This window comes from Aotus nancymaae, unplaced genomic scaffold (genome assembly GCF_030222135.1).
Source record: "Aotus nancymaae isolate 86718 unplaced genomic scaffold, 86718_ANA_hifiasm-v0.15.2.pri h1tg000025l, whole genome shotgun sequence".
In the NCBI taxonomy this organism is placed as follows: domain Eukaryota; kingdom Metazoa; phylum Chordata; class Mammalia; order Primates; family Aotidae; genus Aotus; species Aotus nancymaae.
In genome coordinates this window covers 11402763-11426947 of record NW_026988438.1, presented here as the reverse complement: position 1 = coordinate 11426947, position 24185 = coordinate 11402763, and the positions used below count along the sequence as shown (strand labels likewise).

Here is a 24185-nt window from a genome sequence, read left to right as displayed (position 1 = left end):
CAGAATGCCTGCTTCTGAAGGTGCTGAAAACAGCAGCAAATCAGAGAAGATGCAGCCACTATCAAAAACGGTAACATTGCCACGGTAACATTGCCAGTGTGAAAGGAAAGGCTGGGGGCACACTGTGTACAAAACATTTAGCTGGACAAAAGAGGGTACATAAGAAATGAAAGATCCCTCCCCGAAGTGCTTCTAGTTGACAGAGCAAAACAGCGCACACTCTGAATGCATTCACCATGCAACATGCCAGCCAGTGCCAATGAATGGGCGGGCAGCCAGCTGGGAGGGGATAATGAAGAACAAAGTCTTTGGCCAGGTGTCCTGTCTGGAGCCAGGTCAGGTGCAGCGCAAGGTCAGTGGACTTTCTTGGGTTCCTCTTGGAACCTTTGTTTTAAGGACCAGGGTCTTAAAGCATTTTTGGTACTTGTATAGATGCAATGACATTATCCACATCTCAAAATCAAAAAAGTGAAAAAAGTGATTTAAGGCAAAGAAAATTGTGTTTTAAAGTTTTGATGTCTTGTCAAGCAAGGTGATAAAACACATACAAATTTCTTGAACAATTAAGAGCAAGGCATATTCTAGGTGAACTTTAGCTAGTTCATGCCTCACTTTTTTCTTTGAAAGATATGATTTAGCAATGAAGTACCCATTGTTCTCTCATCATTCTTAAAATCCTTTTGCAACCAAAATCACTTCTTTATGTCAATATGCATTAATCCTTTGTAAACACTAGAGAGAAAACAACTCCATGTGCAGATCCAACACCGCGGATCAGACACTATGCATATATCTCTTCTGAGATGAAAAATCGTTGAGTTTAATACTGCTTTTTCAATTAGAAAATATTGCTATAGTCTTACAGAAAATTTCGATTTTATGTTGCACGGCACTCTCAGAATAAAATGATACATTTCAGAAGTAAGGGAGGAAAGGAAGATACTTTCTCAGTGAGGATATTTGAATAAATAATTAAAAGTAACTGAGTTTATGGGACTTATATAATCTCCCCTTTAGCATGCCAAACCAGTATTTTAAAGGAGCAGGACCAATCATTAGACTCAAGCTCACCATAATTCATCTCCCAGTAACACGTATCTGAAGGTTCAATTTGTGCATTTGGATTGCAGTGAATTATCATTATATGAATCCTGATACAGTAAGAAAAGACTTTGCTGGAGGCATAGTCCTCTCTTTGGCATTTTGAGTCTAGGAATAATGATGCTTTCTGCAATGGACTTTGCTTGTGATATAAACAAAACTTTACTTCTCTCAAGATTTTCTAGTGGTCCCTCTAGCTTTCATACCTTTAGAGTAGTAAATTCATATGGTTGATAACCTTTGAAGCTCTCATGGATGGCTGCCATAGTGTGAGAAGTTTTCTCCCAGAAATGAAGCAGAGTGGTCTGCAAAGAAAGACAGTAAAGCTATTAATGTTTTGAATGCCTAGTCTCGGACCCCAGGGAAGTGTGACTCTCTGTAGCTTTTTTTTTTTTTTTTTTTTTTTTTTTGAGACGGAGTTTCGCTCTTGTTACCCAGGCTAGAGTGCAATGGCGCGATCTCGGCTCACTGCAACCTCCGCCTCCCGGGTTCAGGCAATTCTCCTGCCTCAGCCTCCTGAGTAGCTGGGATTACAGGCACGCGCCACCATGCCCAGCTAATTTTTTGTATTTTTAGTAGAGACGGGGTTTCACCATGTTGACCAGGATGGTCTCGATCTCTTGACCTCGTGATCCGCCCGCCTCGGCCTCCCAAAGTGCTGGGATTACAGGCGTGAGCCACCGCGCCCGGCCCTCTGTAGCTTTTAAGATTCTCTAAACATGATTCTAACTCATTCTCATGTTTCCCATTATGTCCCCATTTTCTCTGTATTTCTGCCAAACTAAATGCCTCCCTGTTTCCTCAAATATTGCCTCCCAGATCTTATGCTGCTCCTATCACCTTGGACCTTCTCCTCTCCATTCTCTTTGTTTCATCTGATCCATCCCCCAAAACCCAGGGCAAATCATTAACGATCTACTGTTTTGATCCCTCAGCTGATTCCATTTCTCCTTCTTCAAGCTGTCATTGGCTTTCTTAGAGCTTATTTCACTTAGCACACCCTGCTCTGTCCTAGAGGTATAGAAACATCGACTTCACTATCTCCAAATGCTTCCTAAACTTTGAGCTCTTTGAAGACAAGGAAGCTGGTCTTAATATTTTTTGTTGTTGCTTGTTTTGAGATGGAGTCTCACTGTGTCGCCCAGGATGAAGTGCAGATCTCGGCTCATTTTGCCTCCCAGGTTCAAGTGATTCTCCTGCCTCAGCCTCCCAGGACTACAAGTGCCTCTCACCACACCCGACCAATTTTTGTATTTTTTTTAGTAGAGACAGGGTTTCACCGTGTTGGCCAGGCTGGTCTTGAACTCCTGACCTTAAGTGATCTGCCCACCTCCACCTCCCAAAGTGCTGGGATTACAGGTGAGAGACATCGCACCCAGCCCTGGTCTTAATTGTTATATTCCCTACAACATCCAGCATTCTGTATCCTGCCCTCAGTTGGTGCTCAGTAGCATTGCTGATGGACAGTGTTATTCGGAAGGAACTCAGAGGCTATCAGGGGAGACAAAAACACATGCGTTGAATACTAACAAGAATATGTGCCATGAGACGGATAGACACCGTGCTAAGTGAGTTCAGAGGAGGCTTACTGAAAGACAGGACATTCTGTCTGGTACATTAAAAAGAATGGAATTTGGAAAGGCATGGATAGAGGAGAAAGGCACTCCAGGTAGAAGGGACCCCTTAAATAAATGTAAGGAAGTGGGAAATTATGGTACATACAGGGAATAGCTACTATTTGGTTTGATTAAACTGTAGGATCCTAGAAGGCAGAGATGTGGGAAGTGAAATTATGGAAAGGCATTCAGAACTTCACAATGCCCAAACCATACTTTTAGCTCAAACACCATTTTTCTTTTTTTGAGACAGAGTCTCGCTCTGTCACCAGCCTGGAGTGCAGTGGCGCAATCTGGGCTCCCTGCAACCTCCGCCTCCTGGGTTCAAGCAATTCTCCTGTCTCAGCCTCCCAAGTAGCTGGGACTACAGGCGTGTGCCACCATACCCAGCTAATTTTTGTATTTTTAGTAGAGATGGGGTCTCACCTTGTTGGCCAGGATGGTCTCAATCTCTTGACCTCATGATCCACCCGCCTCGGCCTCCCATAGTGCTGGGATCACAGGCGTGAGCCACTGCGCCCGGCTCAAACACCATTTTCATATTATTTAAACCTCATGGCAACCTTGGTTCATTGCAACAACATCACTTTGTTACCTGGTATGTTGCTAGCATGTGAGACAAGAGATTGCATCTGCTTGCTCCAAGAAGATCCACTTTTTGACACACATCCATCTTCAATTTATCAAAGTTTTTTTTTGCAAGGCGCACTTGTGTTTGTACCTACGAAAATAAAGAGGGATTTCTGAATCACTCCAACCCTTAAGTAGCTAAAATTTGCAGGTGAGATGAAACCAACAGCAGGACTTTTGTCTTTCGTATATGAAAACACTTTTGAAAATTTCAAATGGGAAGATGCTACAATATCCATTCTTTGCCTCCAAAGGACCCAAATGAAAGTACTGCACATTATGATTTTGTAGCAGACTTGCCATCCTAATTCCATTTCTCTTAGTCTGATGTTCAAATTCCTTTCTTCTCAAGGCATTCACAAGCTGACCATGGTTGAGAGAAGACGGGAGACAAGCAGGGTGGTGAGGAAACCATCTTTGCTCCATTGTTTTCCCACAGTCTTCGGAAGCTGAGTTCCCGTATACCCTTCACTCAGCTACCCCTAATGTTAACATCCTATAGAACATGCCACATTTGTTAAAACAAAGAAACTTACATTGATACAATCCTATTTACTAACCTACAGATTTTATTCGTATTTCACCAGTTTTTCCACTAATGTCCTTTTTCTGCTCCAGGATCCAATCTAAGATCTCATATGAGGGAATTTTGACACAGCCTAAAAAAACTATTCCCAGGGATGAAACGTTTTACGATTGAGTAATGTATATTAGCAATCCTCCATCGATCCTTGAACCATACAGTAATTCAGGAATGGAGTAAAGGTCAGGGAAAAATTCATAAATGTCTATTTTACACACTACTTCCTAACAAAATAGAAAGTTTTACAACTGGATACAGCTGCACTGAAAATTGTGACGTCAAGGCTGGGCATGGTGACTCATGCCTATAATCCCAGCACTTTAGGAGGCTGAGGCGGGTGGATCACTTGATCTCAGGAGTTTGAGACCAGCCTGGGCAAAATGGTGAAACCCCGTCTCTACAACAACAGAGGTGTGGGGGTACATGCCTCTAGTCCCAGCTAGTAGGGAGGCTGAGGTGGGAGAATCACTTGAGCCTGGGAAGTGGAGGTTGCAGTGAGCTGAGATTATGCCACTGCACGCCAGCCTGGGTGAGAGTGAGAGTCTGTCTCATAAAAACAAACAAATAAACAACAACAACAAGACCAAATAACAAAATAAAATATGATGTCAAAATTTCGCCTTCCTTCAATCTGAAGTGTCAACACATCATATTTTGGCTAAAGAAAACCAGCCAATTTTTCAAAAATTTTTCAGAAACCACTTTTTATATGATTGACAGATAAAAAGCTGGACATATTCAATGTATTCAGTGTGACAAGTTCAAAATATTAATTTATCTCATATCATCCTAAAGATATAGATACTAGATAGGTTACTGAGAGTTGGAAGTAACACTGATGTATTAACAATAACTCTTTTATCACAGGCTATCAGGGGGGCATGGACAACGTCTACCTTGTTCATCATGCTATCACCTGGCAACCTGGTGCAAAGCGGGTACTGAATATATATTTGTTGTCTGAATAAAGAAATTTTCCAGGCCATTGCAAAAGGTGAGGTATTTGAATTCGTTTTAAAGTATAACCTTTAAAGTAGTTTAAGAAGTGATTTTATTTTCTAATAAAAATAAATATGTAGACCATTTTATACAAAATACATTAATTTTTTTTACCACTAATATGAACATATTCGCAACTTAGAAAATTATTGGATGTTATATAATAATACTAAATCTAACAGTGAATACACTTTACTTATCACATGCCAGCATCATTCTATTTTGGCTACTGTTATTACTGTCTCTCACTGATGAGGATTGAGAGGCTTCATCAAGGCAAGTTACTCACGGGCAGGGCTGGCATCCTAAATTAGCCGGCCTGACTCCAAAGCCATGCTATTCTGCCTCCCAAGCAACTTACACTACTCACTGGAAAATCAAGAAGCTCATAATTATCATTCTACCCAGAAATACAAGTTTTCCCTGAAGGATTCTATGGAACTGGAAAATAATGAGGCAGTACATTGAACACCACACTGATAGAATTAATACCCTGTATGAATAGAATCTTGTGTCTATAGCTATGTCAAAACTGTCCTAAGAATTCTTCTGTATTCTTGGTCTACCGAGCTGGGAAGATCAAAGAACAGCAGTCATCCAGTTCCTTTCAAACTGACCATACTATGAGCTGGGTGGTTCTCCACTGTAGAGCAAAGAGCCAGTAGTTAAAATTACTTGGGAGCTCTGACTATAAAAAGAGTCTAGGATGAGTGTTAGTGATTTCCTGTCTTCCTTTGAGAGGAATAGGAAGATGGAAAAGAGAAAATCTGATTTCTGGAGGGGAGAAGTGGGAGAGTCTGGAGGGGAAGATGTTTCACTGTAGATCTCTGTGTTGGTCATCGGCTGCTCTGGCCAGGAAGGCCACCTCAACTGGGGTCCTGAAAGGCATCTGTTTCCAGTCTTTTCCTTCAAAGGGGAAGAAAATACACATGGGAGTGGGAGCTGTCAAGTGTGAGTTCATTCAACATGTATTTGCTGAGTGCCTGTCATGTGTCAGGACCAATGCTAGGAACTGGGGTTTCTGTAAAGCTTTAAAGGAATGAGACATATAACAGGTAGTCAATAAAAATTTAAAGATGAATGCATATAAGCATAAAGACTCCCTAATCTCTTAAGGAGGAGAGACAAGTTAGCCACCATATTATAACAGAATAGGAAATTATAAACATAGAACTAAGAGTGGGGAACAGAGAGCGGGATAGACAAGGAAATGATTAATGCTGGTGTTGGAACAGGCTGGGGGTGGGGTTGTAGGATGATGGCGTTAAAGCCCTAACTAATGGCCTCCCTGTATCCCCATTCTTTGCCCTGTAACTTTGTAGTGTCCTCCTACTCTGACTCTGAGCTTGGCCATGTGACTTGCATTGGTCAATGGGATGTTAACAAATGTAATGAAACTGCAGGCTCGATAAAACAATGCAAGCCTGTTTCCACTTTCTCTCTTGCTTCTTTGAGATGGCCCTCAGAATATGCCTGGGCTGACCCGCTGGAGGGGGTGAGAAACATATGCGTGCAGGAGACATGAGGAGGAGAGACCACGTAGAGTCCTAGTAGATCAGCCTTTGACCAGCTGACTCTGAGACATATGAGGGAGCCCAGCCATTATCAGCAGAGCACCTCCCTGCCCACAGCTGACCACACGCACAAGTGAGCCCACAAAGACAGGAATGGCCCTGCTTACCATAGCCTTGTGAGTGTGAGAAATGCTTATTGTTTTAAGTCATTGAGTGTTATGGTTGCTTATTTCACAGCATTATTGTGGTCACAGACAACTGACATAAACTGTAAGGAAACAGACAATGAGGGCTTCTGAAATGAGGGGATACATATATGAGGGGGGTCTTAGGCATGACTAGGAGGTACAAAGTAAATACAAGGTATCCGTTAGGCTGGCCTACTTACATGGAACTTCTAGATTTTCTAATGAAATGCAAATTAACTTTTTCTGCAGGGGTGTGAATTTTGCTTTTTCCTTTACATTAATATAATCAGTTACTCATAGATTCTCTTATATCCTAGGAGAAAACTTATTTCACTTGCTTGTAACACAAAGCTCATGAATTAGTGTAGTTTGAAATATGCCCTAATTTAATTGTTTGAATTTTGTAAGGTAATTTTAGAAATCTAGAAGACAACTTCAACAGTTGACCCAATGATTCTGAAAGGCCATATGCTTTGTGTGTCAACAATGATTATTAAAATACTTAATGCACTGCTGAGTTTCCAAATGCTGAGCTCTTTCCCTGCCAAACAAGGAGGATGCTACACTGTTGGACGTTTTGAATACAGCAAAGTTCAGTTAATATTTTGTGCTCCATGTCTGCTCTAGAAAACACATTTCCAGCCTGAAGCCTGAGGTCAAAACACCAAGGACATAGCCAAGCATGGGCCACCATCAAAAGTCTAATTTCATATGCCTCCAGATGCACTTAAGTGAAAAATGTTTTTATTATTATTCCTCTCAATCCTAGGGAAGTTATGTTCTATTACATAAATATTTTGAGGAACTCCTGTGATTTTCAAGGCCGTTTAATATTTTCTTCACTCAAATAATGTACCTTTTGTTTATTTCTTAGTTTTATTTCTGTTACCCTACCTCTCTTCTCTTATTCTCCAAGTTCCAGGAAATGGCATTTTATTTTATTTATTTTATTTTATTTTTGAGATGGAGTCTCAAAATATTTTGAGGCTGGAGTACAATGGCATGATCTTGGCTCACTGTAACCTTTGCCTCCGGGGTTCAAGCAATTCTCTGCCTCAGCCTCCCGAGTAGCTGGGATTACAGGCACCTGCCACCATGCCTGGTTAATTCTGTATTTTTTAGTAGAAACAGAGTTTCACCATCTTGGCCAGGCTGGTCTTGAACTCCTGACGTTGTGACCCACCCGCCTTGGCCTCCCAAAGTGTTGGGTTTACAGGCATGAGCCACCTCACCAGACCTATTTATTTATTTATTTTGAGATGGAGTCTTGTTCTGTCACCCAGGCTGAAGTGCAGTGGTGTGATCTTGGCTCACTGCAACCTCTGCCTCCTGGGTTCAAGCAATTCTCCTGCCTCAGCATCCCTAGTAGCTGGAATTATAGGTGTGCACCACCATGCCTGGCTAGTTTTTGTATTTTCAGTAGAGACAGGTTTCACCATGTTGGCCAGGCTAGTCTCAAACTCCTGACCTCAAGTGATCCACCCACCTTGGCCTCCCAAGCGCTGGGATTACAGGTGTGAGCCACTGCGCCTGGCCTAATGGCCATGTATTTGAGACCCTCCTTATTCTGAGTTCTGTCTTCCTTAGGCCACAGTAAATCAGTTTACCAGAAAAAGGAGCAATGACTTGACTGCGAAACATCAGAGCACTTCTCTGTACTTATTCCTCCTAACCTGAAATTCTCTTAGTCCCAAGTTGAAAAATGCATGGTGAAGCTACTGAACTTAGCCCCAAGTTGAACAACGCATGGTGAAGCTATTCATCCTTTTAGTTCAATTTGGCTTTTCTATCCAGTGGAAAGGTCTTTATATTACTCTACAATCAGTAATTTGAGAGTAGTTTTGTATTTTTCTAAGAATTTTATTATCTTTATAAATAAACTAAAATAAAACAAAAAATTCTACTCTCATTTTTATATCTTCTTATAGGAGATGGCTCTGCCCTTAAATTCATTCATTCAGCAAATACTTATTGAGTATCTTCTATATGCTGGTAGCAGTCGGCACAAATGGAACTGATAGTCCAGTGGATATTTTTCATATCAGTGAAGGCGTAACTACAAACTGAGTGAGGTGCTCAGAAGGAAAGCCACATAGTCCCTCAAGAATGATTGACCAAGGATTCTGACCCAGAGGATGTCCTCCAATGACATGGTGCTCAACCTCTACTCTGAAGGACTAGCATGATTAAATACGCAAGCAGGGAGAGAAGTCCAGAGGAGGGAAAAGTGTTTGCAAGGGTCTTAGGGTGGAGGACAATAAGGCAGGTCCTAGAACTGAGAGTAGGTCAGTGTTGCTGGGTTGCTGAGAACAAGCAGGAGCGTGGTATGAGATGAGGCAGAGAGGTGAGTTGGGGCACATCCTGAAGCAGCGCCTTACTGGTGTGCTCAGGATTTAATTTTTATCCTGGAATAGCAGAAATACATTGGAGGCTTTTAAGCAAGGAAGAGACAGGATCCTATTTTCAGTTTGAAAGATTACTCACCACAGTGGGAGACGGACTGAAGGAGAGAGTTGGAAGGTAGATAAGAATAGATCTGGGCTGGGCACGGTGGCTCACACCTGTAATCCCAGTACTTCAGGAGGCAGAGGTGGGCGGATCACCTGAGGTCAGGAGTTTGAGAACTGTCTGGCCAACATGGTGAAACCCTGTCTCTATTAAAAATACAAAAATTTGCCAGGTGTGGTGGCACATGCCTGTAATCCCAGCTACTAGGGAGGCTGAGGCAGGAGAATCACTAGAACCTGGGAGGTGGAAGAGGCAGTGAGCTGAGATCATGCCACTGCACTCCAGCCTGGGCAACTGAGTGAACTCTATCTAAAAGAAAAAAATAAAAAGAACGTATCTGGAGTCAAGAGGAAAGATGTTAGTAGTTTAGACTTGGGTAGTGATGCTGGATGTGGAAAATCCTGCTCTGATCCAAGGGACACTTAAGAGGCAAAGCAGGCCCTGATGAGGGGTTGAATGCTGGGGTGTTGAGGATGACTCTTCTGTATCTGACCACCCCAGACCCAATGCTACTGTCTAGCTTGCCTTTTCCACCAGCCAGTTCTACACACATCAACTTCTCATGGACACCTCAGGCCACATCAGAAATCTTGGCCTTCTTCCCCAGTCAGCTCTAAGACTCCCTCATTAACTTGATCTGTTCACCCCTATTTTCCCCTAAGCCAACATCCTGCATTCAGGGAAAATTTTAAGATCAGTGAATATACCAGTTACTTCTTTTGGCCTTTAATAAGGTGCCACAAGAGAAAGTATGAGCCAGTCCATCTAAAGTCACTTCAGAAACAGAAGGTCAGGCTGGGTGTGGTGGCTTACACCAGTAATCCCAGTACTTTGGGAGGCTGAGGTGAGCAGATTGCTTGAGCCCAGGAGTTCAAGACCAGCCTGAGCAACGTAGCAAAATCCTTTCTCTACAAATGATACAAAAATTAGCCAGGCTGGTGGCACATGCCTGTAGTACTAGCTACTCAGAGAGCTGAAGTGGGAGGATTGCCTGAGCCCAGGAGGTCAAGGCTGCAATGAGCCGTGATCACCCCACTGCAATCCAGCAGCAGCCTGGGTGACAGTAAGACCCAGTCTAAAACAACACCACCACCAAAACACACACATACAACAAAACAAAACGGAACGTCAGATATTTATTTGTCTTCATTAAAAGGATTTTTTTCATCTGAGGCTGATAAACCAAGACCTCTCAAGGGCCAAATAATCAAGAATTTTGCTGAATTCCTTTAATTAACACTTCCTTTAATTAATAATTTAGGGTACTTCATTTATCATATGCATCCACTCATAGCAGAAGCAATTTTCATATTTTGTTATGCAAGGAAGTATGTGTAAGTGAATGTGTGAGCAGCCACCAGTAGACTTCATCTATTTTTGGTCTCCCCTCAACAATACCCTTACCTCATTGAAAAAATGTTTCCTCTTAGCATTCCCCTTAAAAACCAGAACAGAGAGAGAGATCCAAGATGGCTGATCACTAGCAGCTCGGGCTCGTAGCTCCCAGTGACAGGGCAGCGGATGAGAGGATGCCACACTTTCAGACGAATATTTGTTGCTCACGGACTAAGAGATTCCCAGCGGAGGAGCCCCATGGGTCGCCAGGGCGACTCTTGTGGCCCCTGCAGCGGTTTTGCTGGTGCCTCAGCGCGGCAGTTCTTGGTGCAGAGTCCGGAGATTCCCGGGCAGAAAAGCACCATCAATCTTAACACCGCTGTTTTGGCTGGTGCAGTGGATTGCTCACATTTCGGTGCTGGGATCAACAAGTTGGACGTCCGCTCAGAGACCTAGTTAGAAAGTCAGTAATTACAAAGACGACGGAGGGATAAATATATAATGAAGGGAAGAAAGCAGCCTAAAAAGGCAGAGAATACTCAAAATCAGAATGCCTCTCCCTCTACAGGGGATCGCAATTCCTCATCAGTAATGGAACAAGGCTTAATGGAGAACGAGTGTGTTCCAATAACAGAAGCAGGTTTCAAAAGGTGGGTGATAAGAAACTTCCGTGAATTAAAAGAACTTGTTCTAACCCAATGCAAAGAAACTAAGAACCTTGAAAAAAGGTTTGATGAAATGATAACGAGAATGGACAATTTAGAGAGGAATATAAGTGAATTGATGGAGCTGAAAAACACAACACGAGAACTTTGTGAAGCATGCACAAGTTTAAACAGTCGAATTGATCAAGCAGAAGAAAGGGTATCAGAAGTCGAGGACCAGCTCAGTGAAATGAAACAAGAAGACAAGATTGGAGAAAAAAGGATAAAAAGGAATGAGCAAAGTCTCCAGGAAATATGGGACTATGTGAAAAGACCTAATTTACGTTTGATAGGTGTACCTGAATGTGATGAAGAGAATGAATCCAAGTTGGAAAATACTCTTCAGGATATCATTCAGGAAAACTTTCCCAACCTAGCAAGGTAGGGTAATATTCAACTCCAGGTAATACAGAGAATACCACAAAGATATTCTTCAAGAAGACCAATCCCAAGGCACGTAATCGCCAGATTTATTAGGGTTGAAATGAAGGAGAAAATACTAAGGGCAGCCAGAGAGAAAGGTCAGGTTACCCATAAAGGGAAACCTATCAGACTTACAGCAGATCTCTCAGCAGAAACCCTACAAGCCAGAAAAGAGTGGGGACCAATATTTAACATCCTTAAAGAAAAGAACTTTCAACCCAGAATTTCATATCCAGCCAAACTAAGCTTTATAATCGAAGGAAAAATTAAATCTTTTGGGAACAAACAAGTACTTAGAGAGTTCACCACCACCAGGCCTGCTTTACAAGAGCTGCTGAAAGAAGCACTATACATATAAAGGAACAACCAATATCAGCCTTTCCAAAAATATATCAAAAAGCAAAGAGCATTAACACAATGAAAAATTTACACTAACTAATGGGCAAAACAGCCAGCTAGCATCAAATGCCAGTATTAAACTTATATATATTCTAATTGGATAAAAAGCCAAAACCCATCGGTATGCTGCATCCAGACCCATCTCACATGCAACAATACACAAAGACTCAAAACAAAGAGAAGGAGGAAGATTTACCAACCAAACAGAGAGTAAAAATAAACAAATAAACAAAAAGCAGGAGATGCAATTCTCGCCTCTGATAAAGTAGACTTTAAAGCAACAAAGATCAAAAGAGGCAAAGAAGGACATTACATAATGGCAAAAAGATCAATCTAACAAGAAGAGCTAATGATTCTATAGATCAACGAGACAGAAAATTAACAAGGACATCCAGGACTTGAATTCAGACCCGGAACAAGTAAACTTAATAAACATTTATAGACCTCTCCACTTCAAATACACAAAACATACATACCACCTCACACCTATTCCAAAAGTGACTACATAATTGGAAGTAAATCACTCCTCAGTAATCGCATAGCATTTCATAGGTTTAAATGAAATATTGGTTGGCTGCTTGTTTGTTATTTTCTTCCCTTATTCCTTCCTGTCTACATCATTAAGTATAATTATTGGTATAAAAGAGGTTTTCAATATCCATTACTAAACTGCATTCTAGCCTGGGCAAGAAAGCAATACTCCCATTCTCTCTCTCTCTTTCTCTTCCTTTTTCTTCCTCTTCTTCATTCTTTTTTTTCTTTCTTAAAAAAAAAAAAAAAAGAAATTGCTTGAACCTGGGAGGCAGAGGTTGCAGTGAGCCAAGATTGCACCACTGCACTCCGGCCTGGGTGACAAAAAAAAAAAAAAACCAGAACAAGACAAGGATGCCCTCTCTCACTACTCCTATTCAATGTATTATTGGAAGTCCTAGCTTCGTGCCATCAGGCAAGAAAAGAAGGAAAAGGCACCCAAATAGGAAGAGAGGAAGTCAAACTATCCCTGTTTGCAGATGATAAGACCCTATATTCAGAAAGCCTCGTCATCTCTGCTCAAAGCTTCTTGATATGATAAACAACTTCAGCAAAGTTTAAAAAAAAAAATCAGCATTTATATATACCACCACCAACCAAGCTGAAAGCCTAATCAAGAATGCAATCCTATTCATAATAGCCACAAAAGGAATAAAACACTTAGGAATACATCTAACCAGGAAGGTGAGAAATCTCTACAATAAGAATCACAAAACACAGCTCAATGAAATCAGAGATGGCACAAACAGATGGAAAAACATTCCATGCTCACAGATAGAGTTAATATTGTGAAAATGTCCACACTGTTCAAAGCAACACAGGTTCAATGCTATTCCCATCAAACTACCAATGACATTCCTTACAGAAGTAGAAAAATCTTTTTTTAAAATTTCATATAGAATAAAAAATACAGCCTGAATAGCCAAGGTAGTTCTAAGCAAAACGAACAAAGCAGCAGACATCACGTGAACTGACTTCAAACTATACTACAAGGCTATAGTAACCAAAACAGAATGTTGGTGTTATTAATTACCAATAAAAGGTAATTATTAATAATGACCCATCATGAAAGGAAACTTCAATTTACTTCTTGGGGATAGAGTTCTCTATGGGCCTATATGTACGTAAGGCAAAAGCATGGTACTGGTACAAAAACAGACACATAGACCAATGGAACAAAATAGAGAGCCCAGAAATAATGCCACACAGCTACAACCATGTGATCTTCAACAAAGTCGACAAAAACAAGCAATGGAGAAAAGACTCCCTATTCGATAAATGGTGCTGGGATAACTGGCTAGCCATATGCAGAAGATTGAAGTGGGACCCCTTCCTTATACCATACACAAAAATCAACTCAAGATGAATTAAAGACTTAAATGTGAAAACTAAAACTATAAAAATGTTGGAAGATAACCTAGGAAAAAACATTCTGGACACAGGATCTGGCCAAGATTTCATGACAAAAATGCCAAAAGCAATTGTTACAAAAACAAAAATTGGCAAATGGGATCTAAGTAAACTAAAGAGCTCTGCCTAGCAAAAGAAACTAATAACAGAATAAACAGACAACTTACAGAATGAAAGAAAATATTTGCAAACTATGCATCTGACAAAGGTCTAATATCCAGAATCTATAAGTAACTTAAACAAATTTATAAGCAAAAAACAAACCACTTGATTAAAAAACAGGCCAAAAACATAAACAGACACTATTCAAAAGAAGACATGGCCAAGAAGCATATGAAAGAATGCTCAGCATCACTATCATTAGAGAAATGAAATCAGAACCACAATGAGACACATCTCACACCAGTCAGAATGGCTATTAAAAAGCCAAAAAATAACAGATGCTGGTGAGGCTGCAGAGAAAAGAAACATGAATATACTGCTGGTAGGAATGTCAATTAGTCGGCCTTTGTGGACAGCAGTTTGGTGATTTCTCAAAGAACTTAAAACGGAATTACCTTGGGAGGCCGAGGCGGGTGGATCACGAGGTCGAGAGATCGAGACCATCCTGGTCAACATTGTGAAACCCCGTCTCTATTAATACAAAAAAATTAGCTGGGCACGGTGGCGCGTGCCTGTAATCCCAGCTACTCAGGAGGCTGAGGCAGGAGAATTGCCTGAACCCAGGAGGCGGAGGTTGCGGTGAGCCGAGATCGCGCCATTGCACTCCAGCCTGGGTAACAAGAGCGAGACTCCGTCTCAAAAAAAAAAAAAAAAAAACGGAATTACCATTTGACCCAACAATCCCATTATTGGGTATATATCAAAGGAATGTAAATCATTCAACATAAAGACACATGCGCATATGTGTTCATCACAGCACTATTCATAATAGCAAAGACATGGAACCAACCTAAACACCCATCAGTGGTAGAGTGGAGAAAGAAAATGTGGTACATACGTACCATGGCATACTACACAGCCATAAAAAGGAAGGAGATCATGTCCTTTGCAGCAACATGGATGGAGTTGGAGGTCATTATCCTAAATGAACTAATACAGGAACAGAAAAACAAATACTGTATGTTCTTACTTAGAGTAGAAGCTAAATATTGGGTACATATGGACACAAAGAAGGGAACAGCAGAATATAGGGCCTACTCGAGGGTGGGTGGAGGGCGGGAAGAGGGTGAGGATCAAAAAACTGTCTATTAGCTACTATGCTTATTTCCTGGGTAAGGAAATAATCTGTATACCAAACCTCCTGGGCATGGAATTTACCTAAATAACAAACCTGCACCTATACCCTAAACCTAAAATAAATGTTAAAAAAGTATTATTAAACAAACGAAAAAATTTTCTTCTCTTTACTTTAATAACGTGATTTAAATGGGAGCTGATATGCATTCTTATAGGCCAAGTTCCACTGACTAGACCAGGGATGGGCATCTTTACCTAAGTTAAGTCAATCATAATGCATTGTGTTTGGCTAATTCAGTGAAAAGCACCTGATCCAAGCTGGGTGAATCGGAGCCCTTCCTTAGGATTTTTGAAGCTGGGGCTAGAGTGATTAAGTCTCTTTCCTTCTCTAGTGGCTAAAGCACTAGGGGCAGACAATTTTGCCATTTGAATTTCTCATAGTGTAAAGAACATTGGTCTGAGGGAACAAGGGTGACGTACAATGAAAAACAGAAGAGAGAGAGAGACAGACAGACAGACAGTCCTAGTAGCACTCAAGTTTCTGGATCCAGTTGTTTTTCTTATGGTCACGTAGGATTTCTAATTAACTCCTCTGCTTGCCTCTGTGAATCAAAAGGGCTTTCTGTTTTGTGGAACCCAGACAGCACTGACACAGGCTGCTTACTTTTGCCTTCTTAGCAATTCATATGAAAGGCTCTAAAAAGTTTCATGATAAAGATTGATTTAGCCGGGCGCGGTGGCTCACACCTGTAATCCCAGCACTTTGAGAGGCCGAGGCGGGTGGATCACGAGGTCAAGAGATCGAGACTATCCTGGTCAACGTGGTGAAACCCCGTCTCTACTAAAAATACAAAAAATTAGCTGGGCATGGTGGTGCGTGCCTGTAATCCCAGCTACTCAGGAGGCTGAGGCAGGAGAATTGCCTGAACCCAGGAGGCGGAGGTTGCGGTGAGCCGAGATCGTGCCATTGCACTCCAGCCTGGGTAACAAGAGCGAAACTCCATCTCAAATAAAAAAAAAAAAAAAGATTGATTTTTGACTTATTATTCCAGTGTTTCTAAAATCTATTTGAATAGAGAATCCTTTCCATTCATCATATACCACCGATTACATGCCATAACATTTGTTTCGGAAATCCCTATTTTACAGAAGAGAAAATCAAGACCCAGATATTCATCTGACATATAAATACTAGATCCAGTCTCAGGTGTATTTGGTTGTATAACCCATGCTATTTTTACACTAAACCATGGACACAGGGTCATGGATCTACCATTGGCCACATGAGTCACAGTGTTCTGAGATGTGCACAAAATGTACAGACACCATTTCAAGAACCCCTGGCCGACAATGTTGATCTTTTAAGTTTCAAAGTAGGCATAGGGCGACTTCAAACCACCTATCCTGAACAGAGCTTCTAGTATCAGAAATCTTGCTAAATTTCTTTAGCTCAGGTTTCTCAGCACAGTAGAAAGAAATCAGCCCATCAAATTCTCTCAAGTGCACTGTGGTCAGTGGATTCCACTTTTAGGGGAAAAATATGCAGAGAGGGTATCTGTTTATTCTGCACCTTGGAAATGATGTCACCATTGCCCTCATTATCATTCTTTCATCATCTTCATCATCATTACTTCTAAGCAGCTTTATTGAGCTACAATTTAATTTTAGATGTGCAATTCTATGAATTTTTGAACAAATGTATATAGTCATACAACTAACACCACAATCCTGATATAAGACATTCTATCATTCCTAAAAGTTCCCGTCGTAGTCAATTCCTTCCCTCAAGTCCCAGCTCCTGCCAACTACTAATCTGACTTCTGTCACTATAGATTATATTTGTCTTTCTACAGTTCTGTATAAATAGAATTATGGCAAGTAGTCTAGTCTTCTTTTGTGGCTGGGTTCTTTCACTCAGCACAACACTTTTTGAGATAAACGTTGTTGCATATATTAGTAGTGTGTTCTTTTTTATTTCTCGGTAGCATTTAATCATATGAATATCGTGTTATTTTTACATCCATTTTTGGCTATTTTGTTTATTGTTTCCAATTTTTGGCTATTTTGATTAGAGCTGTTATAAACATTTCAGCACAAGTCTTTGTGCAAACACATTTTTCGTTTCTCTTTAGTAAATATCTCAGGGCAGGATTGCTAAATCATATACTAAGTGTATGCTTAACTTCATAAGACACTGCCAAACCATTTTCAAAGTAACTGTATCATTCTGCATTCCTACCAGCAATGAATACAACTTCTATTTGCTCCACATCCTCATTAACATTTGGCATTTTCAGTCTTTTAAATTCGAGCCATTATAGTCATAATTATTGTGATTTTAATTTGCATTTCTCTAATGACTAATGATATTGAACTTCTTTTCATATCTTATTTGCCACAAATATTTTTAGTAATGTGTCTATTCAAATCTTTCACCTATTTTAAAAATGGGTTTATCTTTTTATTACTGAATCTTAAGAGTTCTTTACATGTTCTAAATATAAATCCGTTATCAGACTAAATTTGAAAACATTTTAAGTCTGAACTTGCCTTTCATTTTCTTAATAGTGCCTTTCGAAATAAAAAAGTTTTAAATTTTGATGAAGTCTGATTTGCCAAGTTTTCTTTTATGGTTTGTGTGAGTTTTTTTTTAAACGCCTTAACAAACTTTTCCTGAATCTAAGGTCTCAAAGATTGTTTCCCTGCACTTTTTTTTCTAGAAATGTAATATGTTTAGCTATTACATTTATAGATGTGACAGCTAAAAATATTAGCTGAGATCCAATTCAAGTTCATATTTACACATGGTGTGGGACAGAGATGTAGATTCATTTTGTTTTTCCTCCATATGGATACCCAACAGTCCAAGCACCACTTCTTGAAAAATCACCCAAACACTTATTGTACTAACTTGACTCTTTTGTCAAAAATCCACAAGCCATATACGTGTAGATCTGTTTCTGGACTTTCTATTCTATTATTTTGATCTATATGTCTATCTTTATGCCAATATCACAGTGTCTTGATTACTGTCACTTTATAGTAAGTCTTGAAATCAGGTAGTATAAATCCTACTCTTTTGTTCTGGTTTGAAATTGTTTTGCCTATTCCAGGTACATCATATTTCTATACAAATCTTAGAATCAGCTTGCCAATTTCTACAAAAAAGCCTCTGGGGTGTTATTAGGACTGCATTGAATCTACTGATTTATTGGAAAGAATTGACATATTAATATGTTCTGACCCATGAATGTGGTCTCTCTCTCCATTTATTGGGTTTTCAAATTATCTTGGCATTTTTTTGCTAAATTTTGGAGCACAGGTCTGGCACATATTTTGTTAAATTTATTGTTAAGTGTTTCATATTTTGATGCTATTATAATTTCTAAAAATTTCAATTCAAATTGTTCATTATTAGAAATAGAATTAAATTTTATAACTTGAGCTTGTATACTGTCACCTTGCAAAATTCAATGCTTAGCTTTAAAAGTTCTTTTGGAGAGTCCTTAGAATTTTCCATATAAATTCATGTGGACAGATCTATGTACATATGTTGTTTAAAAATGAAGACAGCTTTACTTCTGTTTCAAGTTATATGTCTTTTGTTTATTTTTCTTGCCTTATCATATTGGCTAGGTTGATGTTGAACAGAAGTTTATGTGAGAAAACATTTATTTTGTTCCTGATCTTAGGAGGAAACACCAATTCACATATTTAAAGCGTACAATTAAATAGTTTTCAGTATATTCCCAGAGTTACGTAATCATCACCAAATCAATTTTAGCACATCTTTATCAATCCAAAAAGAAACTCCTTCCTCATTTCCTTTTGCTAATATTTTGACAATAATTTTTCTTATCTATGTTCATGAAGAACATTAGCTTGTAGTTTGCTTTTCTCGTAATATCTTTTTCTGGTTTTGCTATTAGGATAACTACTCTCATAAATGAACTGGGAAGTGCTCTCTTATTTTTTGGAAGAGTTTATGTAAAGTTGATATTATTTATTCTATATATGTTTGGCACATTTTATGAGTGAAGCCACATAGAACTGAAGTTTCCTTTGTAGAAAGATTTTTAACTACAAAAATGATTTATTCATAGATATAGGGCTACCATGTTGTTTATTTATATTTGAGTGAGTTTTGGTAGCTTGTCAGAGATTTGTCCATTTCACTGAGTTATCAAATTTGTTGGCTTAAAGTTGTTCATAATTTTATTATTTTTTTAATGCCTGTATTGTCTATAGTAATGTCCTCCTTAATTCCTGATATTAATAATTTATGTTTTCTTTCTTTTGTTTCTGACCAATCTGACTATAGATTATCAATGTTATTGATCTTTTCAAAAGATCAGCTTTTGATTTTCTCTATTATTTTTTGTCTATGATTTCATTTGCCCCTCTCTTAATTATTGTCTTCTGTTTGCTTAGGTTTAATTTGTTCTTTTTTTCCTAGTTTCCTAAAAGTTTCTATTATTGATTTGAGAACTTATTTTCTAATATAAATACTTAATGGTTTAAATTTCCCTATAAACGTTGCTTTAGCTGTATCCCACATATTTTGATATGTAGTGTTTTCATTTCAGTTATTTCAAAATATATTCTGATTTCCCCTGTGATGTCTTCTTTAACCCACAGGTTATTTGGATAAATACTGTTTAATTTCCAATTATTCAGGGGATATTCCAGATATATATTTGTTACTGATTTCTCATTTAATTCTGTCATAACTAGATTAGGTACTTTGCATAATTTTGATTTTTAAAAATTTATTCAGACCCGTTTTATAAACCTAAACATGGTCTATCTCGGTGAATATTTCATGTGCACTTGAAAATAACATACACTGTGATGTTGAATGGAACCTTCTGTAAATGTCAATTAGGTCAAGGAAGCTGACATTCTTCTATAGCTTATTGATTTCTATCTGTTTCTTCCATGAATTATGGAAAGATGACTGCTGAAATCTTCAACCATTATTGTAGATTTGTCTATTTTTCCTATAAGGGTTTACCCTATTTTGATGTTCTGTTATCAGTTGTATACAAAATTGGGGTTATTATATACTTTTTATGAATTGACCTTATTATCATTAATAAATATCCTTCTTTATTTCTGGTAATAGTCCTTGTTCTGAAGTATATTTTTGTTTGATATTAATAAAGTCACTTCAGATTTCTTTTGATTAGAATTTGTAAGCTATATATTAATCTATCCTTTTGTTCTGAATAAACCTGTTTCTTTACATTTAAGGTGTGTCCTGTAGAAAGCAGACAGCTGGGTCTTGCTTTTTAAAAAATCCAATCTGTAACTCACTTTACTCCATTTATATCTGAGACTACTATGAGACTTACAAAATATAACAAGAACAAATAGGGTTAGTCTGGTGTTAGATTTAAAATAAACTCATTCTGCTTCGGAATAATCACAATTTTTTTCTAAGTTGCTTATAAACCATCTAGAAGTGATCAGTTCTAGATTTGGTTAAGAACACAGTGTAATTTAGTATATTCAATTTTCAAGTTTTAAAATTCTCTTTTAAAAATAGGACAATATTTTCTTGTTAAGCTATTTTTGGCACCTCTCATTTCTCAAATGTCACTGGCAGTATTACTGTGCTTACATACATGAGTTCTTTCTGAGACATAATTCATTTAAGTCTGGTAACTAAATGTATTTAAATATAACGAGTACACATTTGCTCCTTTCATAGATTGAGCTTCAGTTTTTCCCTAAAATCTTTCTATCATTTCCAGTTTAAATATCACTGTCAATGGAGATGGAAGTAAAATAGGGGCTTAGTCGCTTTGCTTTCTTTGCTTTCCTTAATAAGATTAAATCACATAAAAATGTATTTTCTGGCTCTGTTCACTGTAAAGGTCTACAAATAACGGCTAACTTAGAATCAGTGAGATCATGGCCTCTGACTATCATGTCCTTCTCTAAGTAACCAGGGCTCCTTGACAAAATTGCTGATTCCAGGACTAGGGCAGGAAATACAGAAGATGATTCCGAAATATTCGGTTGTACCAGAAAGCAAAGAAGACTATTACTGGGGTCACGTCAAAAGGACTCAGGCGTCAACATAAGAGACTCCTACTGGCCAAAAATGAGACACTGTGAGCATTAATGAAGTTAATATTGCAATAATGAAAACACATCAAATATATCCAAATCCAGAGTTCATAATAATACTTAAAAACAAGCAAACAAACAAACAAACAAGCAAAACCCTCACTGGGCACCTGTAGAGAATGCTAATGAACCAGTTCAATATTTTGACAAAGAAAAAGAAACAAACACACATTTATCCTGCATATCCTATCAAATCATCTGTACTTCAGGATGAGCTGATAGTTGACGAGGGAAAGTTACTCATTGTTGAAGCAATCAAACTAATAAATGAAGAAGGAATATAATCTGTTTCTGGTAGCGGGCCTGTCTTTCCAAGGTACTATTTCACGCTCACAACAGCCTTGTTGTTATTAAGATGCTTCATAAACCTCAGGCCATTCTAGGTTTTAGTTTTCCTAACACCATTACTTCTTAATTCCCTTCCTCCCTCTCTCCCTCCCAAGAAATATAACTGAACACCTATAGTTCTCAGTGCTGGAGATAAGCAGGGAATAAAGCAAAGTCTTTGCTTTCATGACAGTTATATTGTAGTGAGTGAAACTGGACAATAAATGATGAAAGTAAACATATTGTGTGTTAGATGGTGAAAATAAAGCATTGTAAGAAAGACATGAGTGCAGGGTTTGGAGGGGTAGGAGAGGATTCTGTTTCATATGGAGTAGTCTTGGAAAGACTTTCTGAAGAGGTGATGTTGGAGCAGAGACCTAGAGGAAATGAGGAAGCAAACCATACCGATCTCAGGGTGAAGAGGACTCAGAAGAAAGAATTGTGAGCACAAAGGCCTGGGAATGGAGTATGCGTGGCTTGTTCTAGGAACTGCGGTCAGTCCCTTGAATTACGTATTTCCTTTCCCGTCTGTTTTACATGCCTTGTAAGTTCATCAGCAAACAGAGAACATGATCTTTCCTCTTAATCTAACTTAATGGGTGATGTAAAAACTCTGACTTTTGAAAATGTACCTATGACAATATAAATAGTTGTAGTAATATGCGTCCACAGAAAACAAATATATATACATTTTTTCTTTTATGCTTTTATAATGAATCTAGTGCACTGGAAATGAATGAGATTTAAATGTGCATATGAAGTTTGTCTCCCACATTATAGTGTGAGAATTTTCCCCAAGTTGGCAAAAAAAGAAAAGAAAACATGAAGGCTGGGTGCGGTGGTTCATGCCTGTAATCCCAGCACTTTGGGAGGCCGAGGCAGGTGGATCATTTGAACTTAGGAGTTTCAGACCAGCTTGGGCAACACAGCCAAACCCGGTCTCTACAAAAAATAAAAAAAATCAACTGGGTGTGGTAGTGAGTCCCAGGTACTCAGGAGGGTGTGTGGGAGGATCACTTGAGCCCAGGAGACGCAGGTTGCAGTGATCCATGATTACATCACTGTGCTCCAGTTTGGGTAATAGGGCCAGATTCTATTTAAAAAAAAAAGAGAGTTGAGAGTGAGAGTGAGAGTGAGAGAGAGAGAGAGAGAGAGAGAGAGACAGACAGACAGACAGACAGACAGACAGATGAGACAATTCATACTTTTTAATGCAGGAAACACAAACACGTCCACTCTTAGCAGCATCATTCTAGCATTTCATTGAAGAGAATCACCCCTGAAGAATAAGAGTGAGAGGGACTTTAAAACAAGGTCAGAGAGAAATGCATGTTCCACTGCGAAAAGAAAGACAGGAATGGGGTGGTTACAGATGGGCTTGGAGATAAAACTTCACCATCTGGAGGGCAAAAGAGAGGGAGGATCATCTCATGGGCTTGTCAGGTTCAGCTAAGTAAAACAAGGTAGGGCAGGGAGGGAGGCTGAAAAGAGTGTGGGGGATAAACTGAGGAGGGGCACAGAGAGGGCGGGCCATGCTGATGCTTAACCTCACTCAAGGAAGGAGCCGGGTAGAGAGATTTCAGGGAGAGGGAAGTTGAAGTCAATAAAGAAGCAAAAGAAGAGGAAAAAGAGGGAAGAATCTGCAAGTTTAATGCTGCAGCTAAGATGGTTAATCATCAGTATTTTGCCAAAAATAAGGAAGATGTGGTTGTCATTTTACTTCATTTCCTCCTAAACACGCATTGTAAACTCTTAACAATTCCGTAATAATGAATAAGCAGTGACATTAGGTTTTCCAGCTACATCTCTGAATTTTTAAGTTTAAATGGAATCATCCAGATAACACCCATTTCACATGCATGAAAACTGTTTAAGACAAGGTGTTTTTTTTTTATATCTACCTGAATAAGCCACATGTGCAGCTGACACAACTTCAATTCATTTATTAAAACATGGCGTGCAATCTTCATGCAGATGCTCCTTTTCAGGTAACAGTGTAAAAGCCACCAAATTTCTTCCCTACTTGCTCTTTAGAAGTTTAGGTTTATACATGTTCTGATCAAAAAACAAAAATCAAACAGGGATTATGGGTTCAAAAGCCACCTAGGAAAACAGAGCACAGCAATGTCCCACAGTCATTTTCTAGGAATATAGAAAATACTGTACTGGATCAAAATTTCAAAATAATTATCTCAATGACGATTAAGGAGAACTGGGCGCTCTGAGCACAATTCACTTTTTGGAGTTTCCAAGGAAAAGAGCTGTGATTCTCCTTTGTTTATTCCCCCTCTCCTGCCTTGTCAGTCTTTGGTTCCAGAGGAGGTTAAAGGGAGAAAAAGGAAGTGAACATTTATGGAGGGCCCCCTGTTTTACAACTGTTTCATTCTGCAACTCCCCTCATTTCATAGAGGAGAAAGCTGAGGCACAAAACACTGTGCCCAAAACCAAACAGCCACTGAGTAGAAATGCCAGGACTTGGGTTGGATGTTGTCTCCTCTTGCATGAAACGCAAACTTTGCACCCAGGCCCTGCCTGCCAGCCGT

At 39.2% G+C, this 24185-nt stretch overlaps 1 protein-coding gene across 11 annotated transcripts in view; it reads right to left on the bottom strand.

Annotated features, from left to right (window-relative positions):
• ICA1 (islet cell autoantigen 1) overlaps positions 1-24185 on the bottom strand; it is a 160977-nt gene that overhangs the window by 42873 nt on the left and 93919 nt on the right. For all 11 annotated transcript variants that reach the window (XM_021674193.2, XM_064380368.1, XM_012450745.2 and 8 more), the window contains 2 exons: positions 3313-3438; positions 1308-1406 (listed from right to left, as the gene is read on the bottom strand). In XM_021674193.2, coding sequence (XP_021529868.2) covers positions 1308-1406; positions 3313-3438 — 225 coding nt within the window. The remainder of the gene's footprint in view (positions 1-1307; positions 1407-3312; positions 3439-24185) is intronic.